Below are 17,027 nucleotides of genomic sequence, written 5' to 3' on the forward strand. Positions count from 1 at the left end.
CAAGACACCAGTAGGGGGCAGGCTAACTCAACATCTGACAGAATGGCAGGCTATTAAGTCAGATGCTTGGGCATTGGAGACAGTTGCCCAAGGTTACTGCCTGCCTTTTGAACGCATTCCTCAGTCATCCACCGGGGAACAGCTCTTGGAAAGTTCCAGATCCGCTCCTCTTGCAAGGGCTATCTTGCAGCGCTATCGATCTTCAAGCGCACTGCAGAGGAACCATCGTATTTCAAGTTACCCTTAGTAATACAATTTCTGAATGGATTAACCAATGTCTATCCTCCAAGACCATTCCAAGTTCCCTTATGGGACTTAAATTTAGTCTTAAATTTCCTGATGGGTACTCCTTTTGAACCACTCCACTCTTGTTCACTTTGGTTTCTCACCCTTAAAACTGTCTTATTAGTGGCATTGACATCTGCTAGGAGGGTGAGCGAATTACAGGCTCTATCTTGTAAACCCCCTCATACAATTTTTCATAAAGATAAAGTTGTTCTACAAGTGAAGCCTAATTTTCTCCCAAAGGTGGTTTCTGAATTCCACATCACTCAGAAGATTACCTTGCCTTCATTTTATCCCCCTCCCCATCCGGGGAAAGAGGAAGAAAGACTGCATAGGCTGGACCCAAGGCGGGCTTTGAGCTTTTACATCAGCAGACTTGCTAGGATTAGGCAAGCAGACCAACTGTTCGTAGGTTACTCAGGGCACAAATTGGGATTACCAATAACAAAACAGACCATTTCCAGATGGATTATTTTAGCCATTCTGGAATGTTACAAACTGGCAGGGAAAGAGCCTCCTCAAAATCTTAGGGCTCATTCAACCAGGGGTATCGCAGCCTCTTCGGCCCTCCAAAGAGGGATACCGATTCGAGACATATGTGCGGCTGCCACATGGTCGTCTGCACATACCTTCACAAGATTTTACAACCTGGATTCCTCCTCTAGCCAAGAGACTAGATTTGGCAAAGCTGTGTTGCACTCTGTTCACTCTTGAAGGGAAACATGGCAATTTTACTCCCACCTCCAGTTACACACCACTGCTATGGGAGACTATCAAGATAAGGAATACGTTGGAGGACACAATCCCTTCGAAGAACAAGTTACTTCTTACCTGGTAACGTTCTTTCGATGGGATGTTCCTCCGACGTATTCCTTATCGCCCCTCCCATCCATCCCCTCAGTAAAACTTCCCTTGTGGTTACAGCTTACGCTCCTTCTGGGTCACTAACCAATTCATTTGAAACAACTGTTAACGTCAAAAAGGAACTGAGCAACGGACGCTGCACAAGTCTATTTATACGCATGATGACGTTGGCGCCGATACAGAGGCTGTCGAGGGACATCGGCTCGAGGGACGTCGACGCGCAGTGCCCTCTACTGAAAAAAAAATTCTGAGGGCAGCAAGCTGGAGATGATCTATCAGGATAAGGAATACGTCAGAGGAACATCCCATCGAAAGAACGTTACCAGGTAAGAAGTAACTTGTTCGTCTCTGCCGCGATGCTCGTCTTGGGCCTTCTGAGTGCAGTGAACTTAACTGCTGCCCGTCTCTGTCCTGGGATGAGGGGGGGAGCGGGGAAATGGAATACACTCGGTGGTCCCTGCAGATCTGCCCATGACTATACCTCCAGGAATATAATGACTGCGAACTTTGAATTCAAACAATGTTCTGAGACTGAGATCCTCGGCATAGTCGCTGCACTCAAAGCAACACCTTGTAACGGTCTCGTATGTCCGGCCAGTATTATTAAGGAATCCATGACCCTTTTGAGTCCATGTATTATTAGGATGGTTAATCTATCCTTCCTAGATGGCGTTGTACCATCTTCCCTTAAGGAGGTTTGGCTAACTCCCCTCCTTTAAGAGCTTGCTTGATCCATTGCTAGCAAAAAATGATCGTCTCTTAACAAATGTCCCCCTTTTACTGAAGATTTTGAATAAGGTGGCATATCTTCAGTTGCACGATTTCCTGGAAAAAAATATATTTGGTACGTACCAGTCTGGTTTCAGAGCGCGATATGGAATGAGACAGCTATGCTAGATCTCAAGTCTACCCTTGTCATAACTATTACTACAAATATTTTAACATGGCTCGAACAAGAAATAGGAAACACCTACCTGAATCCTTTCCTTAGGACTTCTCCTCTGAATAGGACGAGAGTGGGGAAATACCTAGAAGTCCCTCCGCTGACCGGAACTACAAAGTCCAGCCAGGGGTGAGCCCTCCAGGGACAACCCCCCCGTAGTGGAAAAAACCCTGTGCCGGGAAGAGCTGCTAGGGTTCGAGGTTTCCTGATAACAGCTCCCCAGGGAAGATCTGGATGATCCGGATGTTACTTCTCAATGTGGTAAATGATCTTAACCCCGTCAGTAAAGACCAGATCTAGCAAAAGATATGCTCCGAACGATGAAAGGCGTGGCCCCCGATCTCAGACCCGGGGTGCTAGTAGGAACTGACCAAGGGACCTCAGAGAAGGATGGTGTAAAGAGCTCTTATACGAACGGGAGTCGGAATAAATAGCTAAGAGAGTTGCATCCCTTGTGGACGGATTGAAGCTTTTGCCTGATCAGCAAGTGTTTGTTGTCAAAGGAGGCGTCTCCGCCACACCGTGCAGGCGAAAGTATTCTGGAGCGAAGTAGGGATTCATTTTCAGAGTGGGAGGGTAACTGAACTCGGTAGAGTAGCAACGTGTCGAACTGCCTTTGCCGTTTCCGGATAAGCGTTGCGTGCGTGGGGGCGTGGCCACGGGTAGGTCAGCTACTGTCTGCAACACTAGTCCGCCGCCTGCAGTACTGAAATCCAACATGTTACAGGAAGGAGACCGGTATTGCGCCGCCCGATCGCCGCGCTGTGTCCTCATTTGGACAGTGTTTATTACAGTATGGCCCCTCCTAAGGGTACCGCCCCCTGGTTTGTTAGGATGCTTCAAATGAAAAGTACGTACAAGTTTAGGGGCATGAACAGCCTTTTGTGATTCCCAGGTTCGGTCCGAAGGGGTGTACCCCTTCCAATCAACCAGGTACTGTAGTCTCCCATGGTGAAACCTTGAGTCACAAATTTCTGATACCTTATATTCTGAACCTGAGTACCCTCGTAAAGGAGGAGGACATACCGAAATATTCGGATTAAATGTGCTCCGGAAATCCGGTTTTAATTGGGAAACATGGAACACAGGAAGAATTCTGGACCAGGTCATTGGAAGTTTGTTTGAAGGCGGCTGGACCCATAGCTGCCACCATTCGAAATGGACCCAGATATCTAGGTGATAGTTTTGAGGGCCGAAGATGTCTGGGGAGGAAACGAGAGGATAACCACACCCAGTCACCAGATTTGATAATCAGAGCTGTGGTCCGTAGGCGATCTGCAAACCTCTTCACTCTTTCTTGAGACTCCGTGAGAGCTTTTGTGGCAGCGAGATGACCATCATGAATTTGTACCATCAGCTGTTCCACGTCAGGGAACTTGACATCCGAGTGTTTGTTCTTGGGGAATGCGGTAGGATGGAATCCATATGAACAGAAAAATTGTGAGGTTTTGAGTGAGGAATGATAAGAATTATTGTATGCGAATTCTGCCAGTGGTAATAATTCGGACCAATTATCTTGAGCAGCTGAGATGTAATTTTTCAAATAACCTTCCAAAGTCTGGTTTAGTCTTTCAGTCTGACCATTGGTTTGGGGATGATACCCAGAACTTAATGCTCGCGTGATTCCTAAGATCTTACAAATCTGCTTCCAATATCTTGATGTGTACTGTGACCCTCGATCAGAGATGATGACTTCCGGTAATCCATGCCTGGTAAAGATTGTGTCAATAAACTTCCTGGCCATTTGAGCTGCGGACGGAAGTCCCTTTAGTGGCTCGAAATGTGCCATCTTAGTGATGGTGTCAATGGTTACCAGAATGGCCGAATGACCTCCCGAGGGAGGTAGATCTACCACAAAATCAGTGGAGATAATTTGCCATGGTCTCGTGGATACAGGCATCTTTACTAATGTCCCTATAGGATGTTGACGGGGACTCTTAGTCTGAAGACTCATAGGCCAAGCATCGACATATTGTTGCACGTCCCTTCTTATCGACGGCCACCAGAAGTAGCGGGAGATCAATTCTCGGGTGGTGATACGTCCTCGGTGTCCCGAAGTTTTGGAATCATAACACCATTTCAACACTTCCTTCCGTAGAATCTTTGTAGGTACGTAAACCTGGAGACCATAGAAATAGCAACCCTGCTTTCTAGTCAGCGTCTTCTGTTGGGCCGGAGAAAGTTTCTTCAACACCGCCGGACCAGACTGTTGTTCCAGACGTGTCACAAACTCGAAGGGTTTGCTTACCTTCAACGTGGAGCAAGAAAAGATGGGTTCTGATCGGAAGAGCCTAGAAGGAGAAGGGTCCTTTCTAGACAGGGCATCCGCCTGCAAATTGTACTTCCCAGGAATAAACGAGAAGGAGATCCGGAAAGGGGTGAAAAAATGACCCCACCAAGCCTGTCTGCTATTGCATGTTTGTGCATATTGCAAAATGCGCAGGTTGTTGTGGTCTGTTCTAACTTCCACTGGAATTACGGCCCCTAATAACAAATGTCTCCATTCTTCGAAAGCTCTTTTGATAGCCAGAAGTTCTTTTTCTAAGACAGTATAGTTCCATTCGGAAGGAGATAATGTTTTAGACAAGTATGCAATAGGTCGTTCTTGGCCCTGATCATCTCGTTGTAGCAAAACTGCTCCCAGAGCATGTTGGGAGGCATCAGTCTCGATGATAAATCCCTGATTTTGATCGGGAGTCTTCAGTATAGGAGCGGTGGTAAACCGGTTCTTTAATTCCTCAAAAGATTCTTGAGGGGCCTTGGTCCAAACAAACTGAACTTCTTTCTTTGGTAGATTAGTCAAAGGTTGTGTAAGGGAGGAGAAATTTGGGATAAATCGCCTGTAGAAATTCGAAAATCCCACAAATCTCTGGATCTCTTTACAGTGTTTGGGAACTGGCCAATCTTTGACGGCAGAGACCTTCTCCGGACCCATTGAAATACCTTGAGCAGACAATATGTACCCCAAAAAAGTCACCTGTGATTGATGGAACACGCACTTCTCCATATTACAGTATAAATGGTTACGGTATAGTCTGCTAAGTACTTCCTGGACCTGGGATTTGTGATCTGGAAGATGGTCTGAGAAAACCAAAATATCGTCATGATAGACTATAACTGAATGAAGGAGCAGGTCGGAGAAGTGATGGTCCTTGAACCTCTGGAAAACTGCCGGAGCGTTTGAAAGACCAAAAGGCATCACTTGGTATTGATAGTGCCCAAATGGAGTCCTGAATGCAGTTTTCCATTCATCCCCATGTCTAATTCGTATTAAATGATAGGCCCCTTTTAGATCAAGTTTGGTGTATATCTTGGCCCCTTGGACGGCTTGTAATATATCCGGGATTAGGGGCATTGGATATTTGTCCAGAATGGTGATCTTGTTAAGGCCCCTGTAGTCTATACAGGGTCTGCGCTCTGAAGAATTCTTTTTTGGAATAAAGAATAATGATGCCGCCGCCGGGGATGTGGACTCTAATCAATCCATTCTTTAAATGAGTGTTCAAATATTCTCAAAGTACTTCTTTCTCGGTGTAAGAGAGAATATACATTCTACCAAATGGGAGAGGCTGTGCAGGACCCAGCTCAATGGCGCAATCATCGCGACGATGAGGTGGTAGTTTCGTATATTCTGAGGTAGAGAACACGTCAGCGTAATTCTGATATTCCTTCGGGAGACCCGATATGTAGCTGACAATCTTAGTCCTCGGACTCTCTAGGACTGTGAATTTTGGAGCTGCGATTTTCTTTCCCGGGTCTCCAATACAGTGATCCACACAGAACTCCGACCCTAAGAAAAGGGATCCTGCCGTCCAATTAATAAAAGGGTTGTGCCTTCTTAACCAGGGCAACCCTAATATAATGGGATAATGGGCGGCACGGATTATGTCCAGCGTTATGATTTCATGGTGAGAGGATATTGACATAGTCAAAGGATTAGTCTGGCTCATAATTGGGCCAGAGATTAGAGGACTCCGTCCATACTCTCGACAGGAATTGCTTCAAGCTTAGCAGAGCGGGGTATGTTGTTTTGTCTAGCCCATTGATCATCAATGAAATTACCCGCGGCCCCAAAGTCCACCAATGCTGAGATCTCGGGAAGGAAATGTTCTCCGAATCTTAAAGTTACTTTTAGAACCAACATATAAATCCGAGAGGAATCGGGACTAAGGGAATATTGCAATTTGTGTGAGGAACCTGAAACTAGAGGGGGTTCCTGAACAGTGGTTCCTCCTAAGACCGGGCGCTGGCGTTTCCCGACTTTCTAGGGGGAGCGACGGGACATTCTTGTACCACATGAGTATGTGTCCGCAATACATGCACAAGTTATGGGTTCTCCTCCGGGTACGCTCCTCTGCGGATAATGGACCTCGAGGAGTAGTGGTTCCCAATTGCATAGGTTCTTCTGTACTGGGATTGTTAGTGGCCGATGAGGACTGAGAAGGAAGAGGGCGTAAGACTCTGCCTCTTCGTCTTTCATTGTTCCGTTCTCGAATTCTATAATCCAACTGCATAACCAGCACCACCAATTCTGCCAAGGATGATGGGCGAGGTACCCTGGAAACCTCATCTTTCAGTTCCTCTGACAGACCTCTACGGAATAGTGTAATCTGGGCATCGTCTGACCATGTTGTCTCGCTAGCCATCTGTTTAAACCGGGTGATATATGTTAGTATGTCTTGGTTCCCTTGCTTGAGATCTAGCAAGTGTTCTTGAGAGGCCACCCTTATTTCCTGCCTAGCGAACATGGTTCGGATGCTGTTACTGAATGCCATGTAGGAGTCAAGAATTTGATTATTGGAAGTAACCAATGGGGTGGCCCAAGCTAAGGCTGGTCCCGACATTTGAGAAATCATATAACCAACCCGGTCCCTATCATTATGAAAAAAGGCATGCTTGAAAGCAAACTGTACGGAACAAGCATAGAGAAATTCCTTTACCCCATGGGGGTTCCCATCAAACTGTCCGCCTGGTAGAGCCGCAGGGGCAACCTCCGAACACTGAGGGATCCTCCCTCTTGCAGCCTGCTGTACAGCCTGCTGTTGTGCAATTTGTTGCTGAGCAGCCCGTTGGGCTGCCTGCTGCTGATTCTGTAAGAGTGTAGCATTTTCCTGCTTGAGGGTCTGTACTTCCGAAGTTAAAGATTATACCGCAGCTATTAGCTGCTGGATTTGCTGATCCATCCTACTCTTAGTTGTCACCTAGATATGCCCAAGCCGTGTCAAAATGCTTTCTCTCAATTTTGGGCGTTGCTAACTGTAATCATTATTACTACAAATATTTTAACATTGCTCGAACAAGAAATAGCAAACACCTACCTGAATCCTTTCCTTAGGACTTCTCCTCTGAATAGGACGAGAGTGGGGAAATACCTAGAAGTCCCTCCGCTGACCGGAACTACAAAGTCCAGCCAGGGGTGAGCCCTCCAGGGAAAACCCCCCCTAGGGGAAAAAAACCCTGTGCCGGGAAGAGCTGCTAGGGTTCGAGGCTTCCTGATAACAGCTCCCCAGGGAAGATCTGGATGATACGGATGTTACTTCTCAATGTGGTAAATGATCTTCACCCCGTCAGTAAGGACCAGATCTAGCAAAAGATATGCTCCGACCGATGAAAGGCGTGGCCCCCGATCTCAGACCCGGGGTGCTATTAGGAACTGACCAAGGGACCTCAGAGAAGGATGGTGGAAAGAGCTCTGATCCGAACGTGAGTCAGAATAACTAGCTAAGAGAGTTGCATCCCTTGTGGACGGATTGAAGCCTTTGCCCGATCAGCAAGTGTTGTCAAAGGAGGCGTCTCCGCCACGCCGTGCAGGCGAAAGTGTTCTGGAGTGGAGTAGGGATTCCTTTTCAGAGTGGGAGCGTAACTGAACTCGGTAGAGAGTAGCAACGCGTCGAACTGCCTTCGCCGTCTCCGGATAAGCGTTGCGTGAGTCGGGGGCGTGGCCACGGGTACATCAGCCACTGTCTGCAACACTAGTCCGCCGTCTGCAGTACTGAAATCCACCATGTTACAGGAAGGAGACCGGTATTGCGCCGCCCGATCTCCACGCTGTGTCCTCATCTGGACAGTGTTTTACAACCCTTGCTAGTATTGTGGACGAGGGCCACCCAGCTCTGTTGATGCTTCTGGATCTGTCAGCGGCCTTCGACCTGGTTAACCATTCTATACTAGTCGACATGTTGATTGGCTGTACCTGGGGGACGGCAGACTGGGTGGCATCTTTTCTCGGTCCTCGAGTATCAAGAGTAGCTATGGAGGGGGCTCAATCACCTCCCGATATTCTTAATGCTGGTGTACCTCCAGGGTGTCTGCTATACAAACTATGCTGATGACACCCAGGTGATCTTTAATCTTTCGGGGAATCGCAAATTGGCCTTTGAGAGACTTAATGAAGTTTATTCAGGTAGCCAATCCTGGATGATCATAAATTCACTTGCCATTAATGATGGCAAGACTGAATTTCTTATTGTAGCAACCAATCACAGGTTGAATAAACTAAGGACTTCTCCATTGCTAGCAGTCAGATTCCTGTGTCCACTAGCGTAAAAACACTAGGTGTCCATGTTGATGCAAAGATGATGTATCCCATATTAGGACCTCCTTTGGTGACGTGATCAAATTTCTTAACCAACTCAAACCCTATATCTCTGTTGATAATAGATCAACCTTAGTATCAGCACTTATTAACTTGAGACTCGATTTTTGTAATAGTCTCTTGGCATGGACCTCAAAGTCAAATATTCAGTCGCTGCAGATGGTGCAGAATAGTGCTGTTCACACCATTTTCGATTTGCCAAAACATGATCACGTTTGAGGCCAAAAAAAGTTACACTGGTTGCCTATAGTACGCAGGATTGCTCATAATTTTACGACTGGCTCACAAATGCTGGTCATCCACTGTCCCTCCATATCTTATGAAACAACTAACTCCAGATAAACCTGCATATGCCCTGCGATCAGGGAATTCACAAAAACTCAAACAGTCACGTTTCAAATTGTCTAAATTTGGTGGATGCAACATTTCAGTGCAGGTATCCAGGGAATGGAATGCCCTCCCAAACAAAACACGTTCCATCTCTTCCCTGCTCTGCTTTAAAAAAGTAGTAAAAACTCACTTTGTTTGCTAGTCCTCCTGGCTATGCATCACTCTCCTGCTCCTGTACTTTTGTATCTCCCTATCTGTGCCTTATTTGTGTGCGCCCTGAGGGCTATGGCCATTTGGCACGTTATAATAATTAAATAAATAAATGTCATAAAGCAGAGACTTCTTTGCTTCTTTGCCCCAATCTAAACCTCTGTAGATTCATGCTGAATATGCGTACATATAGACTCCCAGTTCTTATGGTTAATCCCTGCGTCGGAGAACACGTGTCGGATTTGTAAAGTTAGCACGATGATGGAATCGGTCAGACACATTCTAACAGAGTGCAGGGAAAAGGGACCACTTAATATGACCTTACTGCGAAGGTTTGTTAGAAGCTACGACGGTATAAGAAAATTATGCATTCTAGGCTGATTGTTTAAATAGTGAAAAGTCACTGCATATCGCATTGTATATCTGGATGCAGATAGAGCCTCTGTTAAAAACGGAGATATCAAATGTATTTTTGCTATGCTAGTAGATAACATTTGATGTATTATGTGATTGTATATTTTAAGTTACAAAGATTAACAAGTGTTGTGTAGAGGTTTATTTTTATTTGTAAAGCAAATTATATGCAAATAACATTAATAAAAAATACATTGTTCCTGATTATGCTACTTGTTTAATTTGGTGCTAGGTGTAAACCGGGTTCTTTATGGAACGAATACTCCACTACTAAATGTAATTAATTGTATGTACTTGCTGGTGATTTTGTTTTCCTGATCGTTAGAATCACGCTTCCCTCCCTAGTGAACCCCGCACAATGTGTAGTAATTTACTTCAATGTAACTGGATTTCCCTTGGCTTTAGAAGCGAGTTAGGTTTTCTTAAATCCTTTTCTGTTTTTAGCATGTATACTGTGTCCTCTGTATTTGTCTGTAGTACTTACGTGGACTGTCGCACCTAATATAAGATGTAGAATAAATAGTAAACATGTTCAGTATACTATGTGTGGTGTATTTCATTGTGTACTTATCTGCCTGTGCCCTAATATCTTTCCACTCCTCTCCTAAGAGTGAAGCCATGGCTGCTCTTTTATTTCACAATTCCAAGGACTAACCTTCTGAACACCCAGTGCATATTCAACTAGGTTGGTTTTCTAATGTCCTCACAAGGCGTCTAAAACATCTCGAGAATAATTAATCTTTGTCATAACTGTAGCACACAGCGTATTTTTTAAAGACCATCATTTGTGGACAGTCCCTATTATTGAAGGCGTCTGTTGTACCTTGGTGCCACAGTGATCCTCCTAAGATTGAAGCTGGGCTGTTTTCCATGTTGCCATTTTGAGACACTAAAATAACATGTTGGAAGCCCTGCACACCACTATTGGTGGGTATTTCTAAGTCCTCATAAAAAGATTTGAAAGAAAATCATTCTAACAAACTCATTGATGTTTAGCATCCTCCTAATAATATGCTGCTTAGTAATCTCCCACAACTATGGAAGGAAAAGGGAAGTGACGGAAATGCAGCACATAGTTTATAACCCCCCTTCCGCCAAATGGCCCACTTCCATCCTCCCCAAAAGAGCTGATTTTATATTTTGTGATGAAAGGATTGCTGCTTGGGGTAGGAAGCATGCGCAGCCGAGCATCTGTGAAGGAGGCGTGGTCATCCATGCTCCCTCAGACAGTCTATTTTGCATTGATCCCATTTCCTTTCTGGGATTTATAATCCACACATGATAAAGCAGATTATGGACTAACAGTACAGTAGTCACTACATGAATAACCTGTTTATTGCTGCGGCCTGAGACACATTGCAGTGATCTACCTAGAACTATGCAGGGCGTAGGCCTAATCCATTTCTAAGGTACGCCTTGACTTCGAGTCAAATATTATTAAATGTGTTGTGTTTTCTCTGCAAAGGTACCTTGATGCCTTCCAGAAGTATTTTCAGTGTCAAAGTGGGAAACGCTCACCCACTAAAGACCAGAAACATGTCTTGCACTGTTTGACTTGCCTCTATCATCCCTAGGATCTTCAGTCGGAAGAGGTGATCTCCGAGCCCAGTCAGAAGGAACTAGAAGAATCTACATTACGCTACGCATCACTGAACATCAGGTGAGAAGGGAGGAGCAGAGAGACACGGAGCTTAATCTTTATTAATTTTACAGAAATTGGTTGGTTAGTTTAGGTACAATCTTTTAACCGGTTTGATTTGTATAAATGGTTTTATTTTTTATTTGCTTTGTTATTGGATTAAGAAATGTTGATACATAGGATTTGTATAGCACATCTCTGCTATTGAAACAACTTCATGGCACTTGCACTATTTGTGCATGATCACTGAGTTCTTGGGATGCAATGGCGTGTCACAATGTATATCTGGATTAATTGTGGGATGGCCGGGGCCAAAGAAATTAGTACTCCTTCATCCTTTCCCATTTCCTCCACAATTGTGGGGACATTCGATCCTAGGGGACGGGACCAGAGCTTTTTGTAGCACCACACAAAAATGGTCAGACATTTTGCGATGAGGTGGGCCCAGCGCATGTGTAGCCACTGGCTGCCTCCAAGCCCCACCTCTGGGCCTCATGCCTCAGTCCTTTACTCCACACGGTTGTGCCAGACACATCCAGCACCAGCAGTAGTTTTTTCATGCTCCTTTTTATTATTTTTTCGGTCAGGATTTTCTTATCTCCGGCGTCAGTTGTTTTTTTGCTCTTGTATGCTGGGACAAAAAGGATTTGATCCCTGTCCGTCATATGGTAGGAACTACTCGGCATCAGACCAGATAACAGGTGGGACGCTTGCTTTGCCTGTGATGCTCACTTGACTGCTTCAGCGTTTGGAGGGAGTCCATCAGTCAGTGGTTGGGCACATTTACTGCTTCGTTTCAAGTAAGAAGTGGCGTCCGTTAAGTGGTTTTGTTGGCAGGTAACGCCAGACCAGACGTTTCTCCTCAGAGGTCTCTGGCATTGGGAGGGATTACTCGGATCCTAGCAATACTGGGACTTTTCCCAAGGGCGAGAGGCTTTTTTGTATACTGGAGCGTGCACCAAGGATCTCCGTTCAGGAGGTAAAACTACCAGAGCTTTCTCTGAGGATCCCCTTCTAGGGGATAATTCTTATACCAGCAAAACCGAGATTCCCCCATTGGGGCCTAATACTACTGGAGTTATCTCGCAGGTTCCCTCAGAAAGAGCTAATCTAGTCACATGCTTGGCCGAGGTTTCCCCTCTCAGTGGCTAAATTGACAGGGTCAAATCCCTCGGATAAATTCTGTACCGGCATTGCAGAGGATCCCTACGTTGGAGCTAATATCAGGGCCATAACTGCTCCAGATTGGGTCCGCCATCTGCGTCAAAGCCTCTGCAGACTGTTTCCGTTGCTGGCATAGTTTCAATGGTCTAAGACCACAAAGGGTACAAGTGCTCTCCCTCATAAAAATGGTGCCAGCAGTTTCCGAATCCTCTTCTTTGGCAGTTACGATGGTCGAAACTTGCAAACCATTTGCACCACCACACAGTGTTCCTTTTTAACGCAATCCTTTTGTTCCCAGAATAGAGTTGTTGGCTCCTCCTCGCAGGTCGCTGCCTCCTACTCTGTCCCTGCCTATGACTTCTTCTCCACTTCATTATGTGGATCCATGGCTGTCGAGACCTTCTTGGCAGGCAATCTTGACACTCGTGGGTGAAGCCTGTTCCTCCACAGAGACAGCCATATCACAGATCTTTGGAGGATACTGTCTTCAATAGTTTTCATGCATTCTGATCCTATGAAGGACTATTTAAGGAATCTGTTTCAGGAGTTTATTCCTAAACCTCCGGAATCCTTCAGGGCGTTTCAGCCGGTGCCACTCCCCGGGGTGCCAGAAGTACCTCCACTTCTTCCTCCGCCTTCTGGGCCTCCTTTGATGCCACAGCCCCACAAGACAATTCCACCACTAGTGGAAGACCCTAAGGACCAGACAGAGGAAAAGGATGGGATCCCCTCGTCGACGAGAGCGTTTCATGACAGGATCACAGATTTAATGGTTTTCCTGGATATTCCGATCCCGGAGCTGCCTCCTTCTGAGATGGGTTTTTTGTCTGTGGCTCAGGCCATCAAAACGGTGGAAAGAACGGGTGTTAGTCTGCAGAAAGATGTTCTGGCAGAGGCACAGAAAGTTTGGTTGAAGCCTCATGTGGGGATACCCACAAACAGGAAAATTGATCTGATGCAGGTCCCTCGAAGCCAAGGAAGTTACCCTGTCAGCTTGCCCCCAACTGTCTACCTCGGTAGTGGCGGCAACAACCTATGTTTTCAAGACATTCCCCATGCATATTTCTCATCTCGGCTTTTAAGCAAGGAAGATCTGGATCTAGAAGTCCTGGGCAAGAATGTCTTTGCAAATTCTGCGCTGCTTTTGAGGCAGGCAAATGCTACAGCGCTTTTAATTGTAGCGAACCAGGTACTATGGAAGGATCTGGTGGAATTTGAAAGAAGGTTCATACCCCCAGAGCATTTTGAGCAGTTTAAGGGACGGGATCGCTCAGGATCTTCTGGAGGCAGCCACCCATCTTGTTGTTACTTCCTCAAGAGGAGTGGCTATCAGAGCAGATACATGCAGAAAGGCATGGTTCCATGCCACTAAATTCATGAAGGAGGTCCTGGATAACGTGTTGGACCTCCCATTTGATGGGAAGGACCTTTCCATAGCTCCACAGAAAAGGAGCTAGCCATGAGAAAAGCAAGCCAGCAAGCTTACAACATTATTATTTTTGGTTTAACTAAGCCGGCAAAAGTCAAACCATCAACTGCCTCAAGTGGAATCTATGTCCAGATCGTTCTCAGGTTTGAGACTTCCAAGAGCACAAAGCGAGGCAGCAGGACAAGTCATCCAGCACTCAACAGAAGACCTTGGGCAGGTTTTTTTTTCTCCTGGTCTGCCTCATCAACTGGCACTTTGTTGCGTCCCGCTGATAAGTCCTCAAAATGATGGAGTTGTGCAGTTCCATTATACTCTGGTGGTATGCAGAATCTCACTTCACTTAGATGCCTGGAGGACCTTAACTTCAAACTCTTAGGTTCTGTTGGGTTATCTCCCCTCCCTTATTTCCACCCTCATATAATTCAGGTTGGGTCTTCCGCTGTAAGGCTAGAAATCATGGAATTCTTGCAGATGAAAGCCATAGACAAGGTGCCAAGTTCAGAAGTCGGCAAGGGTTTTGACTCTCAACTGTCGAACCAGGCGGACCTGTGCACCATGCTGGATTTGGCAGACTTCAATCTTTCTGTGCTCTAGCACCTTGAAGCGTCTTTGTGCTAGATGTAATTACCAATAAAATGTCTCAGACGAAATAAATGGACAGGCTCAAAGAAATACTGCTTTTATCTCAATGAAGGAATGCTGGGCTAATCGTCCTTCATCAAATCGATGCATGCAGCAGGATCAAAACATGTTCTTGATTATACTTAGCTTATAATAAGGCTAGGTGCGTCTTCTGTCATCCTACGTGGCAAAAACCTATCAAGGGGTGGGATTGAGTTAGCGGAACATGTCTACATATAGAATGCATGAGTGTTAGTCTCTCATTAATGGCCATTGTCTGTAGGAGACACCCTGAGCTACTTGTACTTTGCAACATTTTATGTAAAAGTGCATGGCAGGCTTTTCTGTTTGGTTGGCAACCCTAATCCAAACTTGAACATTCGGCTCGATAGCAGGATGTACATAGAAATTAAATCCAGGTGCTTTGAGATATGTCCGCTCTCCCTTGTTTTCCGAATTAGTCTACCCTCTCATCGATAGGCCCCATGCCACTGTCCTCTATTTGAAGATTGACCTTGTCAGTCTGCACTTTCCTGGAAACATTCAAGGGAGTGTAGGCACACCATTATCTTAGTTTCAAGCCTAATGAATAGCCCTTGTTTGCGAGCTGTTAGTCACATGTTAAGAGACCACAAGTTTGTCCATTTGGACAGTATATTTAACACCGTTTGATTCAATTACACTGGGTGCAGTTACTTCTCTTGGCCTTTAGAGACTTGCTCACTCGATCCCATATGAACTTTATATGCTTTTAATTGTCCAATACTTGGCATCTGTAAATGTTTTTCCTGATCTCGAGAAATACGTCCCTTGGCACGTGATCTGCTCGTTGGATTCCCTTCGTAATTAGCCCTTCTCTCAAAATGGCATCCTTGGTCCCAGGCCAATGTACTTCTTTATTTTCCAAGGGAATAACCGCCTCATCGTCTTTTCACTTCAGGATCCTGGGCTTGTATTTTGCGGTAGCTGGGTTGATTGATGTAAGTCGTCGTCCTAAACGTTGAATATATGCCTTCTAACAGCAAGCTTCTATATGTTCTTTCTACCTTGCATTACGACATATTTACAATTATTGACAATTGAGTCACTTCATTCTTCTTTGTGTTCACGATTACTGTATCATTGAGTACATGTTTCTCTTAATGCTCCGGTTACACTGTCATTAAGTATTTTCATATTGTTTCAGCATAGGTTCTTATTTCATCTTTGATATTATTTTGATGTCATCAGAATTTGTTTTAGTGTACAGCTATTCTGTTCATGGCTGCATTTCGACAGCTCACTAAGGCTCTTTTTACTTGATAGCATTCCTCCACTACATCAGCTTGTGGGTACACTCTAAATGATTGCCTGAGTGCATATCGTCTCTCATATACTCGGAGTGGTTCAGGAATATTGCAAGGATTCATGTATGGGTGTACAATTGTGTCTGTCATTCCAATGGGATGGTGCTAAAGGGGCAGAGACCAGGGAGAGGGTGTCCACCTGCTCCTCTACATTCCCCACCTCTGGTCGACTTCTCTACCAAACTCTTTGCTCCTCTACTCTAATTTCTGCTTTGTCTTCTATTATTTCATCTTCTTTTCTTCGGGACCCATATTTTTTTCAACCCCCTCAGGTGACCAGCATTTTTTATATGTTCATACACACTGCAGGTCTTCAGACGGCAATCTCCTGCTGGTGCACAGAATATCCATTGTCCCACATATTTCTTCAGATCTTTATGATAAAGATTAGTTCCTGTTGGTGCAAGGGTATGTTTCTTGATGTTCTCACGAAAACTGGCTTCGCTTTCAGTTAGAGTATCACTGTCAATCATTCACTTAATTCCAGTAGCTTTCTTGGCTGTCTTTTTACTTTGTCCCACGATGATCCTTATGAGACAGAATCCTAGCAATGCTATCACTAGTATTGCTCCAAGTATTTTGAAAGCATTTGCCAGCCAAGTTGGAATCCATGAGAACAAAGATGTAAATAATCATCATTTTCAATTGGATCGACTTCCTTCACCATCTTCATGTGCAGGTCTGTTTGCGTAGTCATTGCTTATGTCAGGGTTCCATTTTCTTCATCATGAGTAGGTATAAATGTACAGCAAGAAGACCTGATCTTGGCACACATGCCTCCGTCCATTGCTCTAATTAAGTCCAAGACATATCTGTTCTGGAGGGCCATAAGCCTTATTGCCCTCAATTCTTCTCTGATGGCATTAAATACTTTTATTGTTGTATTCGTCTGCATTAGCTCCCATATGGTAATCTGGAGCCACATGGCGTTTACCGCAGTTTGTATTCTTGGCATGCTGAATAATTAGTGCGAATTTGGAATGTCATAATAGGCTTCTGCTGATTTTGTTGAGAAATAAAAAAAAAATGTCTATTGTCGAGCTCTTCTCCATCAGTTATGCATCCTTCTTTGGAAATTATGTAATTTGTAGGTCACTCTGTGGAACTACTAAGGCTGGTGTGCTGACCAGTACCAACAAACCAATTCCTCCCCATTTTGGTGATAGCTTTATATATGCTCTCGATCC

General features: G+C 45.0%; 1 protein-coding gene across 5 annotated transcripts in view; it reads left to right on the forward strand.

Moving 5' to 3' along the window:
• The window catches only part of APBB1 (amyloid beta precursor protein binding family B member 1), a 1,513,529-nt gene that overhangs the window by 772,705 nt on the left and 723,797 nt on the right, over positions 1 to 17,027 (forward strand). For all 5 annotated transcript variants that reach the window (XM_069640532.1, XM_069640534.1, XM_069640533.1 and 2 more), the window contains one exon: positions 11,216 to 11,301. In XM_069640532.1, coding sequence (XP_069496633.1) covers positions 11,216 to 11,301 — 86 coding nt within the window. The remainder of the gene's footprint in view (positions 1 to 11,215; positions 11,302 to 17,027) is intronic.

This window comes from Ambystoma mexicanum, chromosome 7q, assembly GCF_040938575.1.
Source record: "Ambystoma mexicanum isolate Mex_15411 chromosome 7q, UKY_AmexF1_1, whole genome shotgun sequence".
Lineage (NCBI taxonomy): Eukaryota > Metazoa > Chordata > Amphibia > Caudata > Ambystomatidae > Ambystoma > Ambystoma mexicanum.